This window comes from Netta rufina (genome assembly GCF_964035555.1).
Source record: "Netta rufina genome assembly, chromosome: 1".
Taxonomy (NCBI): Eukaryota; Metazoa; Chordata; class Aves; order Anseriformes; family Anatidae; genus Netta; species Netta rufina.
The window spans coordinates 23,873,370-23,899,418 of record NC_140123.1 but is presented as its reverse complement, the minus strand read 5'-3'; the positions used below and the strand labels follow the sequence as shown (position 1 = coordinate 23,899,418).

At 38.7% G+C, this 26,049-nt stretch overlaps 1 protein-coding gene across 1 annotated transcript in view; it reads right to left on the bottom strand.

The window, feature by feature from the left end:
* The window catches only part of KL (klotho), a gene marked incomplete at both ends in the record, with an annotated part of 68,394 nt that overhangs the window by 640 nt on the left and 41,705 nt on the right, over nucleotides 1–26,049 (bottom strand). The window contains 3 exons of the mRNA XM_084283046.1: nucleotides 3,418–4,534; nucleotides 7,221–7,489; nucleotides 12,134–12,644. Of these exons, the coding sequence (XP_084139172.1) occupies nucleotides 3,418–4,534; nucleotides 7,221–7,489; nucleotides 12,134–12,644 (1,897 nt within the window). The remainder of the gene's footprint in view (nucleotides 1–3,417; nucleotides 4,535–7,220; nucleotides 7,490–12,133; nucleotides 12,645–26,049) is intronic.

Here is a 26,049-nt window from a genome sequence, read left to right as displayed (position 1 = left end):
CTTTTTTCCGTGTAACAGAACATGGGTTTTAGTTTCCCTGCACCTGGATTTCTGCAATCTTTTCCCCTGGCTGCTCGCTCTGCCTCGCAGAGCACCTCCTGAGGGGGAAATTCAAGGAAGGAGGACGTCAGGCTGCACTTCTCACTAGCAAAGGTCCGGAAACATCAGGAAAAGATGCAGCAATGCTCAGGGTAAGTGGGAAAGTTATGCAGATCACAGTCCACTCTTGCTATTGAGTTTCTGGTCCAAAAGACCTGCATTAGCCTTCACTGAGAATGTGTCCCTGATCCATACTGTTCACTTGGCTACTGGAAGAGTTCTAGCAGCTGGAGCATTAACCTTCAGCCATCAGTGCTGCTCGACAAAACCGATCAATCCACAGTAGGAAAAGTAAATTGTAATACCCTGTCCCTCAAAATCACTATTTTTTACAAATTAAGGCAATGCTTTCTCCCAAGCTAGCAACTGCTGAATTTTCAAATGCCTCTAAAAGCAGCTCTTTCTGTGGTCACATGCAAGACACTTAGCACCTCTAACCTTCCTTTCAGGTGCAAAATGAGATAATATTTACCTACCCTTTTACAGAGCTGCTATGCAGCGTGATTAGTCTGTGTCTGTAAAACTGCATGTGGGTTTAATGGTGTTACATAAATGGTTACTGCTATTCTTCATTTTCGATTGGCAAAGGTGAACTTACACACTGTACAAAAGAAGTACTTAAAAATACAGCCTCATCCCAAAGGGTCCTTTACTGTGTTCTGGAACTGTTTATCTGCATAAACCTGTTGGCTCCCCTGGAAGGAATCAAGTGAGCAACATCACACGCACCAACGCAGAACAGGAAACTTAAGGTGAGACCACACGTGTACCAACCCTCCCCTCATTCCTCTGCAGCATGACACTGAGATAGGGACACGAGATTTTTAATTCCCATCAGTTAGAGCAGAGCGTCTTGAAGAAAAAAAAAAATAAAATGTAAGTTTCACAGAAGCCTGAGTCAGTCACAATGCCAAGGTTAAAAGCTTGTTACATGCCTAAGGACAAGATGGACAAAAGCACAATACCAGAGTGGGAGAAGAAAAGAGAGTGAAAAAGCTGGTATTACTGACTGGCTGAAGTGTGTGATGTCAAAAGTGGAAAAGCGGGCTTTGGGGTAACTATTGTGACTGCTTAGCAGGGATATATTCACCTGTGACAAAGGAGGCGGAAAGACAGAAAAATATGGCTTGCATGTGATGATTAAGTGGAAAAATATAGTAGCTATTTCCAGCCTGTAAAGAAGAGGTGGGAAGTAATTGGGTGGCTATTCATTGGGTGTAAGAATGACAAAGTTTTGTGAACAATAGGGGTATGTGCAGCTGTTCTGTCTAATAGGACTGGGAGAAAAGCCCTAATTCATACACACTAAGAAAAGAAGAAGTGCCAAGAAGTGGTACAGTCTGAAGTGTTAGGAAGAAGACAAAGCAATACAAACAAACAAATAAAAAAGCAATGGACTGAAACCACAAACCCAAACATATCCAAGATATATTTTTAAATACACATGCAAAAAACATACACCCAGTATTTCAAAATGCTGGCAAAGAAACTCTTGGGCACTTAATACTGATACTCACTAATTCCTGAAAGAGGTGGAAATTACAGACAAGGAAGTTAAAGCCAGTACTTAACAGACTGGACAGGATGACCTAGGAAATGGTGGAACTGCCAGCCATTTTTCACTGCCTAACAAAATAGTGGAATAGATTACACAAGGCTTGATAAATAAGAATTGCAGAAGATATATATATGATTAATGCCAATCACTTTATGAAAAATAAAACTTGTCATACTAATTTGACATCCTGACATCTTTTTTATGAGATTGATAAAAGTAGTGATGTTTGATTTAATATACCTACAACTCCATAAGGCAACTGAGTTGGTGTTATATGGCATTTGGATTAAGAAAATAAAATGTTATGAAGTCAAGGTGAGCCCATAATAAACAGATTTCAACTGTTTTCAAATAGGACTGGTAAGCCTAAAAATGTAATTGCAGACAAGTAAATGTCCCCGTAGGTGTATGTCCCATTAGGTGATCATGAAGAAATAGCTTTCAGCATTTAATCATCTTTCAGTGACCTGAAAGAAAACTATTTCCCACAAAGACTGCAAATAACACAAAGATTAGAGACATGACTTAGCTAATATAGCAAGCTTTCCACAAGCAGGCTATGGATATTTGAACACGACCAAATGCAAGGATGTAAAAGATGAAGCAGACCATACTTCAGTGTAGACAGTTCCACCCTATGGGGCAGGAGCCTGTAAGTGAGTTTAAAATCACAGTAGATAACCACAGGCTGCACATGACCAGCGTGCTGCCATGGCCAAAGAGCTAATGGGCTGCTTAGATATATGAAAGAGGAGTACAAGGGTAAAAGGTTATGTTAAACCCACTTCATCTATAGGTGTGGCTGCTGTAGAAACAGTGTGTCCAGGCTTGGGATTTACCTCTCTGAGAAGAATGCTGGCAAACAGGAAAAAGTTTAATAATTGAAAGGTTCTAAATCATGTTTTATCGTAAGGGACACAAAGAGCTTTGTTTGCATTATTTATCAGAGAGTTAAATGACAGTTGGCTTATTTTCTGCCTTGAAGTATTCACAGGCAATACATGGAAATGCATACCTAAATGGCTCAAAGCTGAAGACGAAGAAATTAACACTGGAAATAATATATATATGTATACATATATTTGAAAACACTAGGTAATTCACCTCTGCAACAGCTTACACTGAGAAGTAGAAAATTCATTATCAGTAAAAATTATCTCATCCAAGTCTGGTGTTTTTCTAAAAAATATCTGTGTTGTGTGACAGGATGACTCAAAATGCCTTCATTTTACCTTATAATTTATGAAACTTTGAGACAGAAAAAAAAGACTGTTTTGAGTTCTGAATAGCAGGAAAGAGTCCAGGAAACAGCATAATGAGGTAGACAGCTGAATTATTATGAAGAGCCAAGATAACGGCTGGATTAGATACAGAGACAGCTGAGGAAGGGAGTTCATATCCAGCCCTGAAGCACAGCAGTGAAGAGAGAAGCAACAAAGCAAAGCAACAGTTGAGTTGCAATAAGAAGAAAATATGATTAAATATGTGTGGAACTACTTACATGACATCTACTTAAAGCTCTTGAATTCACTAAAAAGTTCTTCTGCTATGTAATGTAGAATACGTGCAAGGTCAGTCTTCCTTATGCTTAGTAACACCAATCAGTTGCAAATGAAAGGCAAAACTATGCTGTAATAATATTTAATTTGTGGAGTATTCTACATAAAGCTTCATTTTTTTGAAGTAAAACATACTCTATCACATAGTATCTATTTAAAAAAATGGTATTTGTGACATACAAACCACCTATGGTTCCTTACCTTTTAAAGCTTCGTTGATATAATTCTGTATGTAATACACTCTGAGCTTATCGTGCACCATATTCTGGTCATCATCAATTCCATTAGCCATAACATAAATTGGGATGTCGCCATACTTTGATTTAACCCACTTGAGCAATTTACGCAGTCCCCAGGGCACTACTGCAGCTCTGTTGGGGGAGTGCAGCCATGTGATGTCATTGATCATCTGAACTTCAAGATAGTGGTCATATTTCAGTGCATCTTCTTTCTCCCAGCCCACGAGGGTAGTAGTGTAATGACTTAGAGCAAAAAAATCAAATGAGCCCTGGATTAATTTCTTTTCATCTTCTGAGAAAGAAGGCAAGTGGAAATTATAGAGGTCAACACTGTTTCTTCGGTGAAGCCATGCTCTCATCACATGTGGGTAGTCACCATCCCCAAAGATGGGCTGGGCAAGCCAGCCAATGTCGAACTCTAAAATTCTGTCAGCAACTTCTTGGTCATTCCTGGAAAAGGGACAGGCTGGTTCCACCCAGTCAGCTTGCAGAGCTATAGATATTTTACCCTTCTGAGACCTTCTGAATTCTTTGTCATAAAGATGCCAAGCTTTCGCATGAGCTTTCAACAGATTGTGCCCTGCAGTGTAGGTCAAGTTTTTCACAGACGGTTCATTCATTGTGATCCAAAATTTTACATAGTCCCCAAGACTTGTAAAGCAGAATTTGGCATACTCAACAAAAGCCTGAATGGTCTCTGGGTTTTCCCAAGCTCCGTATTTGGCAAGGGAAACTGGAAGCTCTTGGTTCTCAGCCATAGGTTGCCATAAAGCAACAACAGGAGTTATGTTAACTCTGAGAAGTTCACTAGCAAAACACCGATAATAATATACAAGTGTGTGGTTGATTAGAGACAGATTACCTAAAGGAAGGATTAAAGACCACTTCAGTGAAAAATGGAAGTGGGTGACGTGCATTTCCTGTAGAAGAGACACCTGGAGCCTGATAGCCGCAAAGTCAACACAGTGACGCTTGCGTTTGGAGGTGAAAACCCCATCCACTTTAATCAGTTTCTTCGTCTGGTGAACATCCCACACATAAACGTTAGGGTCAAGAAACTGAGCAGGTGTTGTGTCTACCTAGGTAGAATGAGAAACATACCGGATTCAAGCTGTTTGTTTTAGGTATGTAGGAACATCATATCCATCGGGCACAAGTTACTGAAAGAACTTCACAGGTCAAAACACTGGATTAAGCACTTCTCTCACATCTCTGATATGATAACATCTCTGGCTCATATGAATTAATTAATCTTTTGCTAACATGTGACATCAGAAAAGTACCAAATCTATGTATCATTTTCAGCCATCCTAGCTTATGCTAATGGTCACCATATTTATATCTTCTCCAAACTGCTGCACTCCTTACAGGAAATGAGGGATTGCTCAGGGCTAAGGCATTAACCTGCAACAGATCTTCAGAGAAGCAGAGCTGCAGCAAAGACTACAGTCATTTTAAAAATGTTTTCCTTTCAAGATTAAGAAGCTATACCAATGGGCCTGTCTGTTGTAAATTACCCAGCGGCTTGTTTCAAGACCACTCCCTGAACACAGTAAAAGAAATAACGAATGCAACATCATTTCTGTGACCATTTTTTTCCTGACTATGATGCAAGATGAGTAATGCTGCGCGCTTGATTTTTAGCACGAACTCAGTTGACAAGCAAAAATTTTCCTTCTTGTTAACAAAGTCCTTTTCTTATTTAGATCATATTGAACTCAGTTCCAAGTTATTTCAGCAAGGTGTTGATTTCTGGTGGTTTGGGCTTTTTTTTGAACTTCTGAGTAAACTCACTATATGTCACCCCAAAGAATAAAATTTACAGTTTTTCAGTAAGTCTGTAGGGCATCAAAAGTCAGAAATGCCTGTATGACACACCGCAGTCAATAAAACATGAGCTTCCCAAGCTCCCACAGAATTATAATTTCACTTTTAAATGAGTATCGGAAACATAATAAGGACTAGAAAATGGAAAAGTGAACTGCTTAAAATAATGGAAAAAGTAAAATCTCCTTCTCATTCATACTCTAGCATAAAAGAAAGATCCAAACTTCAAGATACTGGTCCTACATATGTGTATGGACCTTTCATATGTGTACACCTACATATGTGTATTTGTCCCTTTCTCTCTCTCTCTCTCTCTCTTTTTTTTTTTTTTTCTCTCATTTCTTTTTTACTTTTTGTTTTTTTTTGGGGTTTGGGGTTTTTGGTGCAAGGTTCCCCCGAGTTCAGTTTTCCTTGTCCTGCCCTCTGTTTGAAAAGCAGGTGTCAGCCTACAACCAGTGTTCAACTTGTAGCTGAGGCTCTGCAGACTGTATAAAGAAGATGCTGAAAATCAGTTGCTATTTTCTCCGGAGAGGTCAGTACTGTGCTTATAGAAGAAAGTAATAAAAAACAGCATGTCTGAGGGAAATTGCTTTTCTGGTGAATTGTCCCTTGTAGATTACTAAAGCATGCATTTCCACTAATACTCTGGGAATGCTGTCAAAAGAGTTTTTCCACTGTGATGCATCTACAAATCACACTACCTAAGCTTTATAGCACAAAATGTTTGAACAGCCTTTTGAAATGAAAATATTCAGCTTTGAAGGTTTGGGGATAGGAGAGATTTTTTAACTGTCTTAGGCTGACTGACTCCATAACTCTACAGCTGTTATTGATCCCAAATTCAGCAATTTCATTTCCATTCCCTAACCTGTCTGGGAGCTAGGATAATGACTGCTGAATATTCTTGGAAATCAGTGTACCAGGTAAGGAGAGTGCAGTATTTTTCAAGAGAACAAAGTCAGATCTTAGTTTTGGAGTAAGAAAAAAAAAAAACAAACAAGCCCCATATACTCTAGCCCTAAGAAAGATTCTGTCTTTGTGGAAAATCTAAATTAAAAATTCTGTTCTTGGATCCAGCCTTAGAGCTGAATTTAACTGCACATCATTACTGTGGTTAGAGGAGCCCTGTAAGCCAAAACAACATCTGAGAATCACAGAGCCGAACTATGAAAGAGACCGTAACTAAGATACAATTTTTACACATGCTCTGAAATCTTAAAATTTGAAAGGTTCTCCTGAAATATCAGACTAAGTTGAAATAAAAAGTGAGAGCTATGAACTGGATCCATGAACTAGCTAGGTGCTATCCAGGGGTACTGAAGCCTCAGTACACAGCAGTACAAGAAATGACATGGAAGGAATACAGAAATTTCATCTAAATCTAATATTGTTTACTTTTCTTTAACACAAAAGTCCTCTAACAAAAGTGTCAGACTGTACATATATAAGGTGTAGAAACATACCACTGTAAACACAAAGAGTTTTCAGGAAGTTTTCTAAATGTGCACTACCACAGTGGGCAAATACATTACCACTGACTTGAAAAAGCAGCAGTACTTCTCATTTCATAAACAAGGACCTTTGGAAATATGCTTTAGCAGATCTAAGCAACTTTCATTTGAACAGGACTGACTTCAGTAACTGATCACACAACATGTCCAGGGACGATAAGCATCAGACCCCCTTCAATTGGTGTATGTTTTTATAGACCATTGCTTTCTCGACTGTACCTCACTCCAATTGGATCTCCTTGGTCACACACAGAAAGTCTAGATGAAGACTAAAAGGCATGGTATTTGCAACAAAATCCTTGCATCCATCTCCTTCAAATACTGTGGTGATAAATGTCAGCCAAGACACTCTATCTGGCTAATTTATCAATATGATCTTGACCACTGGTTTGGCTGGAGAACCTACCAGCTTTACCATCAGACTTACCTGAATATAGTTGTCAACAATCCCCCAGGCAAACCCACAGGGAAAGACCCCTTCTATAGGCAGGTTTTCAGGCAAAGGTGGGAAGCCATTTTTTTCTATCAATTTTTGATAGAACAAGACAGAAGATTTTGGCATCAACTTTTTGTCGTGGCTCTGGAAGTCAACATAAAACAATCCACGTCGAATGCTGTATCCCCTGTGCCATTCAAAGCCATCCAGGAGGGACCAGACTGTGTATCCAAACACATTAACTCCATCGTACCGGATAGCTGAGGAAAGAACAAAACCCAAACTCATTGCAGTGCTCATTCATCCTGTGCTGGAACCAGAAATGTTTGTGGTATTCACATGCAAGAAAAATGCAATAGCTCAGGTAAATATCTCAGTGTCTGCTTCAAAGCCCATTCAGGGAATATATTTCAGCTGCACAGAATGCTCTGGGACAGGCTCCCAGGGCATGGGTACACTGTGGAAGGCAATAGAGGTGCCTGGCTTGTCTTTAAACAAGCCAGATTTAGAAAAAGAAGTGGTGCAGCAGTGGTTCAAGCAGTGCTGCTGATTTGGTGTGCCAAACCTTAGCCTCATACCAGGGCAGAATACACCTGAGCAGTTTGCAGCATCTGGGCCAGTAACTGCATGGCGCTGCACTCTGCTAAGCATTGCATCTCACTCTTAAGTGTCATTAATGCAGCACTACTACGCACACAAACCAAGTCAGACTCCTTTTTCACCTTCCTCTCCACTACTAATCTATATTAAGAAAACCCTGATAACACATTTTGGGTTTTGATGAACTTTTATTACCATGGATTGTAAATAGAAGTAATAATGCTGGAAGACTGCATGCAAAGACTGACTTTTACAATTCTGTCTCCTAATATCTTTTATGGCATACTGTTTTCCAGCTTAAATATTTATAGGTTTCTAAAACTATATATGCATTCTAGGTCAACTCATTGGCTTTTATGAATCACCACACACTTTGCAGGTTAAAATCAGGGTCTGCTGTCATCTGTTAGTTAGTATTGCCAGCATTACAGTTTTATTTTGTGATTCCAAATGATACTCCCTTTTAGTTGTATTAAACACTGAGATTCAGCAAAATGTTCCTGGGCAAGGCTCAGCTTCAGGAAAACATGCAGGAAAGTGGTTATTTTAATTACATAATTAGACCCACCCTAATTCAGCAATGCATTTAAGCACATTGTTATAAGTTCTTTTGAACTTGAATTTGGCTCAGCAGACAGCTGAGTTTATCTTTATTACTCACCATCTTCTGTAAACCCAAACTGGGTACTGAATGCACATAATATTTTCCAGCCTAATAACACTAACACAGTGTATTTCAGGCAACCAGAATATCAAGACCCTCATTTCCTTGTTTTATTAATGTACCTCATTACAGTAAGCTATGAAGGACCACATGGATTCTTCATTGTAGTCCTGTTCAAATCAATTAAATTAACCGTGGTTATATAAGCTATGAATTTGGCACAGCTTCTATCACAGGTCGTGAGAAAATGTCTAAGGAAATGGAATACTTCTCCTCCTAAAGGCACCATTCTTTTATGTTTGGCACATGATGGTATTTTTCTAACCTCCGCACATACACATGATGACATCTGCCGTACCAGCAGAGTAAAAGCCGGTACAGGTCCACTTTGTTAGACAGAATTTCTCTTTGAACAGCACGTCACCCCTCCTGTAAGTCATCACACATCACTCCCGCACTTCCGGAGCACCTTAAAAGCTCCCCTCAAATCCTTCTTTCAAAATGTATTAGCTTTAAAGTGTCACCTATGAAAGAAGCAATGTGAAAAGATTTTGGAAGTTTAGAAGTCTCAAACATAGCATCCCACAAGAATTGCATTTTACTGAAAAAAAAAAAAAAAAATACAATGAAAAGGACTGGTTCTCCTTTTGTGCATTGTCTATCTGCCCTCTTTTTAGTGTCTGTCACTGTGCAACCCAGGCTGACTGAAAGCTAAACTCTCCCAGCTTCTGAAACTGAGTGTCCTTGTCCATGCTACCAGCTGGAAATAATGCCTGAGTCCTCCTCAAAGTGTGCCTAGAAGTGTGCTACTGTACAGGCCAGAGCTGGGCCATAACGGGGTTAACAATTAAACAACATTGACTGTCTCCTACCACCACTTTAGCTCATGCTCTATTCAGCTCACTAGTCTAGAAATAGCACAAGATATCATGACAGACCCATAAATAACATACAAAGCCCTCTGCTCAGCTATTGTCCCACCATGGAGGGGTGAGTGAAGCCCAGAGCCACTGTTTCTGTGTGGAAGCTGCCCAAGGATATACATTTTGCCTCCACACATACCTAAGAATAGCTCGATCCTGACCTGTCAGAGGCCTACCTGTCCCTGTTCTCCTTAAGACTCTGGATTCAGACCTGTTATCTCAAATTATCTCAAAATTAACACAAATAATGACCTAACCACTTGGCTAGTCAACATGGCACAGAGGAGCTCTCGCATCCTCCTGTTCTACATGCTCAGCTTTACAAAGAACAACTTTGTTGTATCAGAGAGAGAGCAGGGAAATGAGTATGATCCTAGAGTCAGTGGTCGGATACCCACCCATGTGAGAAGAGAACTCCAACCAACTAGCAACTCTAATTAATATTTAACTCCTTAATATTACAGCTCTATTCACTCTATTCTATCCTCATTGTTATTTGAGGGGTGGAGATCAGTAACAGTAAATGAAAATATGTGAATCTCAAATAAAGAGTCCTTTCCCCAAAATAAAAACAAAAACAGAAACAACACCAAAATATATATATATATATCTAACCATAGACCATGTCACAGAGTGTCAGAGTGGATGTCAGCATTTCAGCCGAAATCAGGAGCAGACTTTTGAAGCAAATTTTTTGACTGCCCCAACTTACTACACCTTGGTTCACATCACAGGATGGTCTCAGGATGCATGACCTGAGGTCCTTTGCAGTGCAATTAAACCAAAGATGGGCTTCAGGCATGCACAGAGTGTGGACACCTGGCCCTCAACACCAACTGTTTTTACTCAGTGTGTTTATTCCAATAAGGCTGTACTTACTTGGCAACGTTGACATTCATGTATGCAGTTTTAATGGAACCAGTGCATGCACACAGTGTACCAGGCAGAGATACTGGCCAGATATAGGAAGCAGCAAAACCACAGCTATGTGGCCTTGGCTCTAAATAAAGCATCCTCCTTTCTCAGTGCTATAACCCCAGTACCATTTGTTGCCCCATTACAGCTGGAGCAAATTAGGTAGAAACTAGTTCCTGAATCTCTATGTGATAGTGCTTTATTGCAAAGGATAGACATGTCCTAAGTCTCTGAGAGACACTGTATGTGCCTTTGTCTTGGGTCTTTTCTGTTGTACCACTTAAGACTCTCTTGTGGAATTTTCTTAACTAAATTTGTTCAAGTACTGCATAGGGAACTTTGATAGTCACATTGGATATTTCACATTCTAACAGGCAGAAGAGTTAGGTGCAATAATTTTCATCATAATGATGCCACAGTCTCTTCTGCAGATCTGGTCCTCTGTTTCTTCTTCCTGTAAAAAGTTTAGCCAAATGTTGGAATTCACAGGTTAATATAATGACAACACTACCACTGCTGATGTTGTTGCTGTTATTTACAGTAATAGGAAAGAAAATCTATAAATTGAGATTGTTCCCAGCCAGCTGTTATTAAAAGGCAGATCCATGAATGTTTGTCCAGGAATTTATAAATGGAACAGAAATATGGGTAACAGTCATGAGGTTAAGAGCCTTTATAGACCTTCATCTGGCTTTATGCAAACTAGTAATACCGTACATGCAAGAATTAGTAATTGTTTCAACATTCCATTACTGCCATTTTGGATGCAATGCTTCATGTGTTTATTCACCTTTAAATTTATTTGTAATAATTAGGTTTCTGGAATAGCAGATGAAACAAATGTGGGACTCTTGCATCTTCATGAGTGCTGAGAATAAAACAAAAGCGATTTCTGCCTCTTGCATGCCTGACAATACCAATGTAACACAATGCTTATGTAGTTTGAACAAATAGCTATAATAATAATCTTTTTAAAACCAAAACAGCAAACTGAAGATGAGTAAATAAATTATTAAATTTTAGATTAATGAATTCAAGACACTGAAAGTGGAAATGGGAACCCCAGCAACTTATTGATGACTACTAGGATTGAAAGAATTTATTTTGCCACAACAAGATGAGAAATTAGAAAATAACTCTCATATGATGTCATCTATTTCTTCAACCATGAAAAAAAATGATAGGATAACAACTTACATAATTTATATTATATAAACTCAAACACTCAGTTGTCCTTAAAGTCATGTAATTTCAGATTATTGTGATTGATATCCATAACTGTATTAATGTAGTATTTATGCAAGGGCAAAACTGAGATGCAACATGAAAAGGTTTCAATTTTCCATTTAAAATATATTCTTTTACCCTTATGTTGTTTTTTTTTCAGAGGAACTCTTAATGGATAGCATACACTTTTCCACATATATATTCTTAAGTTTAGTATATATGTATCCATACAACTACAATAAATTATTAATAAATAATATACTACATTTCCCTAAATCCACTGACAGTATAGTTCACACAGGGTTTGTACTTCTTCCCACTGAATACAGCAGAAATTTTCCTACTGATTTCAGAGACGGCAGCACCAAGCTCACCAAATGCTATCTGCAGATACTGTGGGTCTTCAAGAGCTGAAAAGAGCAAACCCAGGAAGAGATCTGGAGTGTCATTTCACAAATGCCAACATGAATGTTAAAGACCCAAATTAGATTTCAGCCTGGTTCTTTAACAAGTCTCTTTAGGCTGTTTTGCATAATGATTTTGTCAAACACATATTAATACAACCTTAATCCTACCTTTCAAAGTTTCCATAATGAACTTCTTGAGATAGTAAATATATTTGGCATCATCTCTCTTGGTGCTACCAGAAACAAACCAGCTGTTTTCCACAATGAATACTGGGGGGTTGTTATATTCACAGCTTATCCAGTAAAGGAGCTGCCTCAAGCTTATTGATTCCAACTGCTGGAATTTCATGTGAGAGTCCAAGAGCTGGAAACTCAGGGTAGCTCCAAAAGAAAGAGCAAAAAAGTCAGCTGTTCCCTTGATGTACTTCTTCTCATCTTCACTAAATTCAGGCAGCAGAGATGAGAGGTTACTCCTCATGCTCTCTGGATAGTCACCATCAATAAATATGGGCTTAGCAAACCAGCCGAGCACAAAATCAAGGGATTTTTGACATTCTTTTATATTTTTGTCAGTCATACTTTGAGGTTTTATCCAGTGGGAGCTAAGGGCAATTGACACTTTTCCTCTTTGAGTTGGACGAAAATGGTCATTGTAGAGATGCCAGACTTTAGCATGGGCCTGTTGAAAAGAAAGACTGTAATTAATGCACCCGAAGTTCCATTTTAAGTATCATAATTGGTCCCAAGTACCATCCACTGTCATACAGTGACCAGAAAAACATTGCATTTGAGGGTCCAGATTTATTCATTCATCAGCAGTAACTACTAAGTTAACTTTTCATTAATACAATATTAGAGAAAGACAATAAATTTGTAGTTGTTTTGGCAAAACAGCACTGCAGTTTTCTATGAGATACAACTCCAGACACCAAACACACGTAGTTAGCTAGACATCATTACTGGCTTTTATTATTAAGATTGGACATATTTCCAGTACTTACAAGAATGAAAATCAATTTAACTAAACATGTCTCAAAAGATGTTTCAATTACATGAATATCACTTTATCTGTAGATACACAGATATATGGCAGGTCCATACTACTAAGATCTCTCAAACAATGTGAGACAAACAAAAACCCTGAACTTGTTTCTATTTGAACCAGAACACACAGTATAGGAAAACTACCAACTTGGACTTAGAGCCGGCTGGTGAATAACAAGTTATCACTGCTCTTGAAAAACTACTCTAATAATTTGATTTAACTTGTTTTATTAAATTTTGCTGTTTATCTCTAGCATCAGATTTCATCCACTTGATTTTTGGTATAACTTTATCTGTTACTGTGAGGAGATGTTTTCTACCAAATTTCTTTCCCGTGATCTTACAGAGTGGGTTGAAACATTCTCTTGATGTTCCCTTTGAAAGCTAAATAGATTAAGTTCCTGGAGCCTTTCATTATCTTCAGGCGTAGTTTCAAGCCCTCTAACCATTCTCCTCTGCTCTCCTCTGAATCGCTTCCAATTTGTCATCATCCATCTTAAACTGCAGAAGCAGGATTGGATAATATGCCAGTGGTAGTCTTGCCAGCAGTAAAACCAGAGATAATTTAATATACTGTTTCTGCTTATGTGACCATAGCATTACACTACGAGCATATGCTCATCTAAAGTACCATGATATCTCCAGAGCCCTTCACCATCTAAAACATATTTTTCTTTGTACCTGGCTTATCAAATTTTGACTGCTCTATGAATCAACATCCCATCTTTATGTCATCTTCACATTAGTAGAAATTGTAATGCTTTTTTCTAGGTCATTGGTAAAAAGGTAAAAAATGAGAGATCTTTCATTAGAATAAAATCTACCTGATAACTATTCCCAGTTTACATTTGCATTCTGAGACTTATCAGTTAGTATTTGTTCACATAATTCTGTGATGACATGAACCTCTGTTCTTGCCATACAAATTCACAGGTGTGCTGAATATATGACAGATTATTAATCAAAATGTCACAGGCATTTTTTCAGTTCTCCCTGAAATAAAAGCCATATAGAAAGCCAATCTTCCAACCCATGCAGCTGGTATGTTAGCAAATTTTGTCATTAATTTATTGATAGCTGTTGTTTACAGTTTCCTTTTCATACACTCTTACCATTCAAGCTTTCAACTGCTATGATTTCCAGTTGCCAACCTTATTAGGAACATTAAACAATTAAGATTATTAATCATTTTTGACGTAGACACTGTCAATTACCCAGGAAACATAATTCATTCTACTGTTCTTGCAGAATTTTAATTCTCACTGCTGGGAGAAAAGCAACTGGAAGTGAAGGACAATGAAAGGTAAGATCAATAATCAGGGCTCAGTTCAGTTGACCCCATACAAAAAACCTGCTGCTTTTGAGTCACCATGGGGTGTATAAAACATCTGTGCAAATTTGACATTGGCTGTAAAGGAAGCTGAACCTATGCCCTTCTAAAGTGGTCACCAAAATGCAAATAACAGCCTTGGAAACTCTAAATCACAGCACACACCTCTGCACACATACCTGATTCCAGCTCTCAGGTGCAAACTTTAACATACACGCTCAGTTATAATGCACCAACAGCTCAAATAAACATGATGCAGTCCCACCATTTGTCTATATTAAAACAATGAATTTTGATGCTAGTGAGAAACTAAATATAGCAACCTCTTCAAAGTCTCATGACAAAAATGAGAGCTGACTGGCACAGACTTAATTTTATTTTACACTGAAGCGCCATTATGCTGATGACAGAACAAAAGACATTAGGCACCATGACCAAAACTCCATACAGCCAACACCTTAAATATGATTTTAAAAATACCACTGGGAACAAATGTGTCACCACTTCCAACTCTAAGAGATGTCTGGAGAAATATTACTGATGGCAGAATTTCAAACCATTATCCTTGGAACCCAATCTGAACTTCTCACAAGGTGCCTCTGTGTCCCTGCCTCTCACCATAAACAAAGATGGGATGACAGGGGTAGCTTTTATGTTTTGGCTTTTTTTTTTTTTTTTTTTTTTTTTTTGTCTGGTTGTGGGATTCAGAGGGAATCCTGAGTACAGAGTCCAAAATCTAGCTTTCCCTTCAGTTTGTGCAGCCACGTTGAGGTTACTGTTGTAACCAAACACACCTGGATTAATACTACAGTAGAAATGTCTATTCCCATACTACGAGTATCAGCTGGCTTTACAGGTATGTCCTAGACATACTGCAGTTCCTTTCAGATCACATACACTTTTTGCCTCAATAAATGCCATACATTCTTCCTCTGTTGGACCTGACTTATCTCCAGGCTTCCTGTCTCATATGTTAAGATACCCCCAAGCACACTCTCAGACACCAAATTTCATCTGCCGTCTGCACTTGCAAGTATTCTGCCCACTCATGTAGCACCTCAAGGATTACGTAAGACTTTCCCCATAACTCCTGGCTTTCCCCACTCCAATCCATGGAGAGAGATCTCCCAGCATTTTAGCATCCTTGATCCTACCATGAAGCAAGAAGGAAGGGAATCCCGTGGGTTAGCCCTTTCCACAGATGAGGTCCCATTTACTATCTTGTAGGAATGAAAAAATATAAAAGGTAAAAATGTGAGATTATGTCATTAATATTTATTTTCTAAGCTGATCATCTATCTCTATAGAAAACGAGAAGACTGGTGTCTAAAATATGCCGGATGAGTCATTCTTTGGGAGTCCATCTTTCTCCACCGATGACAGACAAAACCTGCTATTTAGTTATACAGGACTTCTACAGACAGCTGAAAGCAGCTGAGAAGCCCACTCAAATGTCTTTGCCTCCTGGAGTGTGCATGAAGTTAAAGTGGAATTATACTAACTCCATAATAAACCAGCTAAGCATAGAATATAGTGTTTTATAGTACAGAGGCTCGATGGACAAGCATGAATGGATTAATTCAAACATACATAGAAATAAACCTGGAATAAGTAAGTGACAGACCCGAGTCTCTATAGACATCTGGGAAAGGATCAGTTTTCCTAAAATTAGGTGTCTGATGCAGTTTTAGAGACTTCAGAATATTTCAGCCTTTAACTGCAGTTTCAGAACACTCTGAGTCTCCCATAAATCCTAAGCTGCAACTGCTAGACCCACAGAAATTCTTGGAATACTATAGGATGTGCTGAATGATAATTTGCATATACACCTATCTTTAGGCAAATGAATCACACTGCTTGGTGGATTCAGTTTGAGCTGAAGCCACCTTATATTCTGCTGTCCACATGTAAGCTAGATGCCCAGGCACCCACTGTAGACAATGGAGATACTCAGTTGCCTGAACAAAGACATCTAATTGCCACTCCAGAATGATGGTGGTTCCATGTAGATGTCCTAAATAGCCTTGGAAATCTCACATGGCACTGCCTATACTATGCTAATCAAATCCACTCAAGCCAATCTACTTAGTGAAGTCAACCGAGTGATTCACTGGTGCAGTACAGCAGCCACACCACGGAACTCAGCAGGATCACTGTAACTGTAACTGTAGTGATTGTGGGTGGGACTTAAATAGGTGCCTGGACTCTTTTGAGGTGTCATACCTGAACTTGAAGACCTTGCTTTTTCTGGAGCAGCAACTGGAGGCCAGGCAGAATCCTAGAGCAGTTCAAATGACGCTATATGCTTTTGCTGGGACAACTGAAACCTCCTAGATGTCTACTAACTGTATTCAAAGTTTAGTGTCCCAGATCATATGCAGAGAAAAGAAGCAGAAACAGCCTATAATCAATTCCTTTATATTCATCTGAAATCTTACCTCCTCATCTCAGTGACTATGACAGGCTTTGAGTTCACAGCTGACTAGGATTTAGACCATGGCAATCCACACTTCAGTACTTTCACTGACACATAGCATGTTGGCTCCTTGTCCCTGTTTTTGCAGGCTTCTGAGGGCTCTTACATTGTTCCTTGTTAGCTCAGGCAGATGTGTGGTGCTGACAGATCACTTGGCTTGACTGGAAAACCTTACCAAAAAAGGCTGAATTTTGGTAGTCTTGTCATTATTACTTGCTTTCAGATAGTAGCACATGTTCCTAGATACCAAACATTTGACTGACACCTTTTTGGGGGGTACTACCTTACATTCTTCTGAATCTTTTGAGACTTGAGACAAGCTGGTATTGGGAAAGTTGCCTGTTAGTACAGGGACTCCTTGTGCTTACTACTGTATATTCTTCAGTAACACACTGTCAAGTAAGCTTTTAAATGCTTACTTTACCCTTTAAGTACTTACATCACTTAAAAAAATATTAATTTTTCTATCACCATGAAAATGGAAAAATGTCTCAAGACGTAGCTTGTCCTTAGCTAAGCCCACCCATATTTCTGAATTTTGCTCATGTTTCAGGGTCTGGCATAGACCTGCTTTCAAGTTGATGCATTCTTCTTCCCACCACTCTCCCACACAATATACCTATTTGAACCACGCTCTACCTATAATCAACCTTTGAAACTCTTATTGGTCATGTTTTATCAGCCTTATAGTGATCCCAGTGTGAGTCAAAGTCAATAATGCATGAGTCCAGCCTTGGTGAAGCATCAAACACATTTCCAAGGCAGAAAAGCCTCTTGTATTGCATGGGCTCGTCTACATAGTCCAGATTCCTGCAGTGATAACAGGAATAATTCAACACAGGCAAACAGTCTTCACAATCATCTGACATAGTCATATCCTACTCTATTTCAGAACGGAGCTACACTGTCCAAGAATCACCAGGCGAAATCAGTTTAGTGATATACAGACAGCTTTGTTTGCCTGACTACTCTAAATTCCTGCCCAAGATCACTAAGACTTTCCTGAGGCTGTCATTGATATGCAACATTCTGCAAGTTATCAGTGCTTATGTCTATCATGATGCATAAGCTTCACAACAGCAAATCAAGAATTATAATTGGGAATATCATGACTCAATCATGATTCAAAAATTTGTGTTCATTCCTCTAGAATAAGTTGTCTCAATTTTTACTTGTGTCTTCTGAACCAATAATAATACCATTCATTTCACAAATAAACTGCACAAATAACCTGCTCTCCATGCTCAGATGAACTATCTGTATTAACTCTCTATTTGCATTTTAATGAAGCTGCTTAGGAAAGTGTTACTGAAACACATTTAGCAATACAAAGCGAAGAGTTAATTGGAAAAGATGTGCAAAGGATTTTTGATTACTAGAAACCAGGACGATGTATCTCCAACAAAAATGTCATTATTCAGTCTTACATCAAAAGCCCTTCTGAAATGAGTATAATTATTGGAATGGCATGGGAAACTCTAGTGCATCATTAGTCAGAATGTGCCTAGTACCAAGAAGAAGAAAAATGCAATGACTTTTTTTCTCTGTATCATAAAAAGTAAGTATTTTAATCAAAAGCTACAACAAAGGATGTCATATTTCATGTCATGTTTCACCCTTAGATCCAAAGTCAAGTAGGCTTTATCCATACAGTCCAGGGCAAACATTCTTTTTCACAAGAAAGTGATAATCTTAACACTGAGTAGCAGATAAAGAAAATTAGAAATTGCTTAAGATTTTCCCCATATTCAGAAGCTGGCAAGACAAAATCGTCATGTATAAAGCACAAGATTTTGCTATAGATAATATGCTAGTCATGTGATAACTTGTTTTTTTTTTTTTTCACTCTTGTTTTTCATAAGTACAGATTATTCTGTTCCTTTTTAGAATATGTTAGCCAACACATGACTGGTCCAAAAAATTCGGTATTTATGACCAACCTCAACAACCTAAGACCAGAAGACAAATGTACATAGAATGCTAAGTGAACATTTTTCAGTCTATAAATACTTAATGTACAGTTTGCTACAAATTTACCTTTAAGTGTTGATAACAGACCTGAACTACATTCTTTTGTTCCAATTCCTTTCTTAGTGTTATTTAGTCACAGTTTTTCCCACTGTGCTGGTCACCATAACATGCTGGTGCCTCACAAGCATGACTGAATTTATGCCTGCCATACATAAGGCAGGAAGCAATACTACTCCTACATGTATTTTAAGAATAGGGGGCAGAGATATTACGACATGTGTAGACAAAGAAAAATTAATCCAGGTACCTTAACTTCTACAGCAGTGTATTCACTCCAGAACAATGCCTCTGCTTGATAAGATACTCAACTCTACAGAAAAAAAAAAAAAAAAAAAAAAAAAATCAAAGATAGCATTAAATACTTATCTGAGGACACAGCAGTTAAAACACCATTTCTTCCCATCACAAGCAAAACGGAGGAGCTTTGCTGGACTGATCAAACCTGCCCTGCAAATCCCGCTATCTCCATCAGAGGCTGAGCAAACTCAACTGTACACCTTTTGGGGGAAAATTCATTTCACCTAATTTTTGTCATTGCCTGCATCTGCACAATTCACACAAATGGCAAAGGAGAAAACTTCTAGGACACAATTCACTCAAGTAATTTTTAATCCCCATTTGAGAGTGAGATGAACAGCCTGCATTTCCCTTCACTCATCACACAGGGAGGCTGGCACCACTTGCTGGAGCTAACACTGTCTGAATAAACTGAAGCACCCAACAATGAGTGAGCTGGGAAAGCAGCTAGAAGTCCCATGAGACTTAACAGTCTCTGAAAATATAAAGGTCATCTGGAAAAGAATTAAACAGCATCTGACTTTGAGAAGCAATGGGAGACAAGATAAAAATAGCTTTATTTCTGACAACAAATGCTTCTGAGACACTTGATGTGTTTAATCATTTTCCGGTACCTCTGACAGAAAAGATTAATTACGGAACTGCACAAAAATAGTTCAAGGAATGTTGTGACCCATGTGCATATTAAAGATATGAGAGTCTTAAGCAGAGTACAAAAAGAAGATAAAAGTACATAGCAGTTTGTGTGATTTAAAGCTAAGAGACAATCTTGCAGTACTGAAAGGAGCTAAATTAGTCCCTGATGAAAGACTTGATTCCGATTGGAATCTGGGACACAATACTCAGGCAGTATTTAGGGAAAGACCAAGATACAATCATTGTTATCAAAATTGTTTTGGGTGTACTAAAGCTACGTAAACATACAAAAGCTCCAGAAAAGAGACTGACATGCAAAGCCATCTACCAGGGCGCGAACCTCTTGAGGACACGGCCATGTTCCAATGCTGCTGAAATACTCATGTACACAAAATACCACCGAAAAAAAAAAAAGATGTGAGGGAAAAAGACATGGAGAACTCAGATGTAATCCACCAAGGCAAGCACACAAAATGGAACATGCTGCTGTCAACAACGCAAACCAGATAATAAAATGATTTTGCAAGAGTTGATAATCTTCGGAAATATACGCAGAACAAAAAGGATGAAAAAAGAGCCATGAGTTTGGTAAAGGGAACTGAATACATTATAACCTCAAGCAAAAGGAACATTAAAGGATTTTAAGTCACATTCTGGTTGGAAAGAAAGTAACATGGTGCTACCAGCAAGCACAAAAGTTACGCATATAAAACTCAGATAAAACTGATGTATATATACAAAATAAAGATCTAAAATACAGAAAACTGACAAAACAATGCCCAGTCAGAGGACTGAAATTAAGCAGATGCCAAAAAGCAAGTGGAAACAAGAGAAGTGGTAATGGTACTGGCTAGGGGAAGGCATCATTCCAGGTTCAAACCTTTGGTCTCATCAAGGTTTGCACAAAGTGGCTGGAGAGGGAAGCTCTCTGACTACAGAACAGCTCTTCAGATGCTGAAAGCATTCAGAACTCAGGACTTCCCCCTGTGCTATGGCATAAGCTGAGAGAGAAGATAGATAAACTAGTTGCTCTGCAAGTCATACAGTGAGGGGAGCAACGACGGTAACATATGCACTCTTAATTACATTAGTTGGGGAAAAAACAAACAAACAAACAAACAAACAAACAAACAAACAATTTTTGGTAATATGCAGACTCAAAGAACTAAATAAATATTATAAAAGGCAACTTTTTTCAATATCTTTATGGGGAGAAATTCTGGAAGAGGTGACTAATACAGCCATCTGTGCATATTCATCCCCTCAAAATACCGTTTGGAAATGCTCGTTCTACACACTGCCGAACTATGTTTGTTATCCCAAATGTATTTCTGATGGTTCAGTGGGTACACAGACAGTAGTCTGATCTAGGGTAAAAAATGTAGACACACATGGAGAGAATTGCTTTAGAGACTCTCAGGGAAGTGGGCAAAAGCTAAACAAAGAAAAAAGGACAATTCTGTATAATTAAAACTGTGTGTTATGAAGAAAAAATACATTAACAAGACACAGAGGTAAAAACAAATAGGACTAAAGCCCATCATCAGTACATGTCCTAGACAGACAAGAAAATCACAAAATGGTATTTCTGCTTGCTGGGCTTAATCTAACTGTGTGAACCCACCACCCAGATTAGAAAAATGTTGAAGACAATCTATAATTTTGTGTGGAAATGATAGAATAAAGAACCCAGTTTACTCATTACCCTAAAGAACCCAGATTACTCATTACCCTTATCCCAGGTGCATTTAAAGCTCTCTGAGTAGAAGCACTGTGCTCTGGTGTGAATGATTAACTTAAAATCTTATCCTGGGCAGTGGATTCAAAATAAATTGGCCCTACCAAAGTATGTAACCACTCCTGGAAATGCACTGAAACATTTTATGTGCAACTCAATGCTAAGAGTTTCCCAGGAAGACAGCAGGAAATCTTTGTCACGCCATTTTCACATGAGCATCAACTGATACTGTATTTGACAAATCCATGTTTGTAGAGTTGGGAAGGGCTGACAGAAAGGCAGGCAGAAATTATTCCTGAGGTGCATTCATGTGCTGCCCTAAAAGCCCCAGACTCTCTTCATTTAGAGATGAATGGGTAGACAATTTTCCCCAGCTTTGGTCCCAAAAGAAATTAGATTGCAGGAGTATTCATGCCAAAGTGTTTATGGATCCTGACCATCAGCCACAGAGGAAGTAAAAATATCCCAAACCACAGAGCCACAGAGAAAATCTTATTGGAGTGAGGAATAATTTCACAAAGATTGTGCATTATCAAGGTTCCAATCTGGCCTACCAAAAAGCAGACAACAGAAATTACTGAATTACTGGTTTACTGTTTTTGAGCGCCTTTTTTTTTTTTTTTTTTTTTTTTAATATGAACCACACCTGTTGTACCAAAAACAATAGAAACTGGAATAGCAAATTTAGCACATGCTGTCATTGTGATCTTGCTATCAGGTGAAGACTGGAGAGAATTTCCCCCTACCATTCACAGGGCACCAGTACTGCTTGACATGCATCTACTGTCCAAGGATTTCACCATGCTCCAGCTATTTGCAATATTCATATCATCCAAACATGGAAAAAATTACAAGAGGCTGATCAAATACAGATAATTTCATGAACAGCTGATGCATTAACATGCAGCCAGAGGTGAAAGAGTTAACTAAACAAGCATAAGTCATAACCTTGGGAGCACCATTCTAAGTGGATTGATGAACAGACCAAGGGGTACAAGATGAGTGAAGTATTTAGGAGTAGACTCATCACCTTACCACCAGTGAGCAAAGTTAATAGGAAGCTTCATGCTCTACAATTCTGCGGGAGCTCAGACCTCTTCTGGGTTTGTTTATTTTTTTCTCTAGGATTTTATATCCATGTTTGCAGACATGATGAAGCCTTTATCTAAGTTATTAAAGAAGCTGCAGCAATGGGAATGGAGATCAGAACAAAATATGGCCTCTACAGCATTAAAAAAAAAGGCCAGCACAGGTAGTCACATTGGGAATGCTGATCCAGCACGGCCACATTATCTGCACTTCATAGAACTGTAAAATCATTAAGGTTGGAAAAGGCCTTCAAGATCACCTGGTCCAACCATCACCATACTACCAGCGTCACCCACTAAACCATGTCCCTAAGCACTATGTCCAACCTTTCTTTAAACACTCCAAGATGGTGACACCACCACCTCCCTGGGCAACCCGTTTCAATGCCTGGCTGTTCTTTCCAAGAAGAAATGTCTCCTAATTTCCAACTTAAACCTCCCCTGGCACAACTTGAGGATACTCCTTGTTGTATTGCTAGTTATCTGTGAGAAGACGCCAATTCTTCCAGCAAGGACAGAGGCCTTGTCACCACAAAAACAAGGAGAGGCAGTCAGCTTGTTCTGTATGAAAAGGAGCATGAGACGCTCCTGGGAGACTTAGCACTAATGTAATGGGATGATCCAGAAATCACTGAGTGGGTGAAAGGTGTAATTGCCAAACTCGGCATATTTAAGAATCCATAGTGTGAACTCAGCAGAAGAATGAGCTACAATAGGTGGTCCCCACGGCATACCATGGGGATCTCATCCAATTTGTTCGTAAGAAAAGTCACTTTGATGAGGCTAGAACAACAGAAGGTAGTCTTCTCTGGGAGAAGACATGAAATAATGGATACAGAATTATTTAATGTGTATGATAGTAAATATTTCTACTACACAAGGTAGACCTCCTCCCTGTTCAGCACCCAAAGATAACAGCTCCATGGTTGCACATATAAATTGATGGCTACTTTATCAATCTCACAACAAAACAGTAACTGGGTACATCACCATGGGGTAATGACAATCACAGGAAGGAGGTCACTACAACAGTGGTAGTTTGATTAGATTCTACCCACCAAATGGCATCAGAAGGCATTTCTGGTGTCCTGGATGAATGTGCTGGGGATAGCTTTTCCCATTGCAAATTCCTCTGTGAGGAACAGCAGCCACTGGGCAGTACAGCGAAGAAGGAATTAGAAGATGTCCCCAGTGAGTAACAGGAAAGTGTTTGGCCCTATGCAGTTGGTACAGGAATTATAAATTTAAACAATATATGTACAACCGATGTCTTACAAGCTGTGGCAGATCATACACTGCAGCAGCACTAAATGAACGAGGATCAAACAAATTAATGACAGTCACGAGGGAAGCAACATTGTTTAGTGACAGCAAAAACCTCAAGTTGTCAGATAGACAATGGCATGTAACAAGACGCTGGTGTTTGCACACAGGGTAAACCTGAACATCATTAAGCATGGTCAAAACAAAATTAGTGGATCAGAGCTCTGTGCTATAATACAAACAAACTCAACCCAAAATGAAGGAGACTTACTTGAATTGTGATCTCTACAAAGATTATTTTTTAAAATAAACATTTGGGTTGTTCATGTTCAAATCCAGCTTGGTCACTGATGACATGATAACCTGAGCTATAACCTTGGCGATTAGATTTAGTCATTCTGAGATTAGAGCTGTGCATCAGTGACAATGGGCTACAGAGTAAGACAGAAAGGTCCAATCAGCCCTCTAGATGGATGCACGAAGATCATCAGGATAAGCACTGTATGTGTGATGGTACCAGTTTTCAATCTTCAGACAACTATTTAGATTATAATTTGACCAGATGTGAATACAGAATTATTCCTTCTTTTTCTAATCAATCTGAAACTGTTTATGTGAGACCCAGCTGTGTTTGTATGCATGCCCAATACACAGCAATCAATATAAACTACCTCATTGTGTATAACCTGCCTGAAATGTTGTTTTGTGTGCATTTAACAGAACTGATTGAATGGTGTGATTTCAATTATACAGCACTTTTACAAGCTGCAAAAATCACTGAAACTGTATACAACATTAACTTTAATTCAGTAACTTTTGGAGTAGCTTTTGCGTGATTGTGCAGATAATACAGCATTCTGTAACATCTGAAGTCCAGTCCATTGTAAAACAAGCCACAAAAGCAATGATTGCAGTGCACTGCAAAAACAAACAAATTATTCACATAACAACTGCAACAGGGAAGGCAGAGTGTCATTCTTGATGGGAATCCCTCTTGTGTGGTCCCCTTCAGCTGCAGGAATTTTGAACTTGGCTCTACAGGCTGTGGCTGTAATTCTACCTATGTTTTTTATACTTCATAATTTGTAAAACGTGGAAGAATAATATTAAGTGTTGAGTAATATGAGGAATAGCTATACCCTGGAAGAAAGAACTGTGGACTAGTCAGTCCACAAACCTGTGGGAATCTTGTGCTTTTTGGACTGGAGGCTGGGCAGAGGACAGCTGGAGGCTAGGCAGGATACACCAGGTTTCTCAAATGGCACATGCTTGTCTATTTGTGCAACTTTATTATCCCTAGCAGTTTCTAAAGAGATAGCCTTGGGATCATAGGAATTTATGACTGAGGACATATGCTGTGGGAGATTGTATGTTATAGGACCTAAACTAGGCTTTTTCACCCTGCAAGTCTTGATGCCTCAGTTGTTTGCCTGTCTTTGCAACAATACATAAGACTAAATGAAAAATTGTAATCAATATACTGACTACTACTAGACATAATTATTCCTAATGTTATTGCTTCCACAATGTTTGGTTACAAAAGGAAGATCTGTGATACTGGAAGAATTAAAACTGGTTACTCAGCAAAGGTACGTCTCATCAGCAGGGATACAGTTACTGGAGGAGGCAGACTTTGGTCAGGCACCTTCATTACATGAATCTGCACACTCCTCAGCAGCCACCCAGAAGATGAAGTACAGCTGTTCAAATCAGAACCCAAAAGAGGAGAGAAAAAATCCAGAGCAAGGAAATATAAGAAAATTAGATTCTGTTGGGGCAAGAGAAACTCTTGGGGTACACCATTTTTAAAGACTCAAGCAACAGATTTATGACTTCAGTAAGAGATGGAGGAACAAAATGGGACATCCAATTGCAGGTGGTGAAGGGAGGGCAGAATTTGAATTTATGAATTTCTTAAGGAGCGAGGATAATTTATGTGTATTTACCCAAGTTCTTCTACAAGCTTTCGGCTATACTGCAGTCACAGATTAAACTGGATTCAATTTATATCTCCTCTGATTTGGGAAACGCATTTAGAACCTCATCCAAAGCCTGCTGAAACCATGAAAATATACTTTTGAGATATGAATAAGTCTCTTTATGTCTGTTTCTAAATGTGTGTTTAATGGCAGATATAAAATTTCTCTGCTACAGAGATGAGTGTTAACTCAAAAGCATACA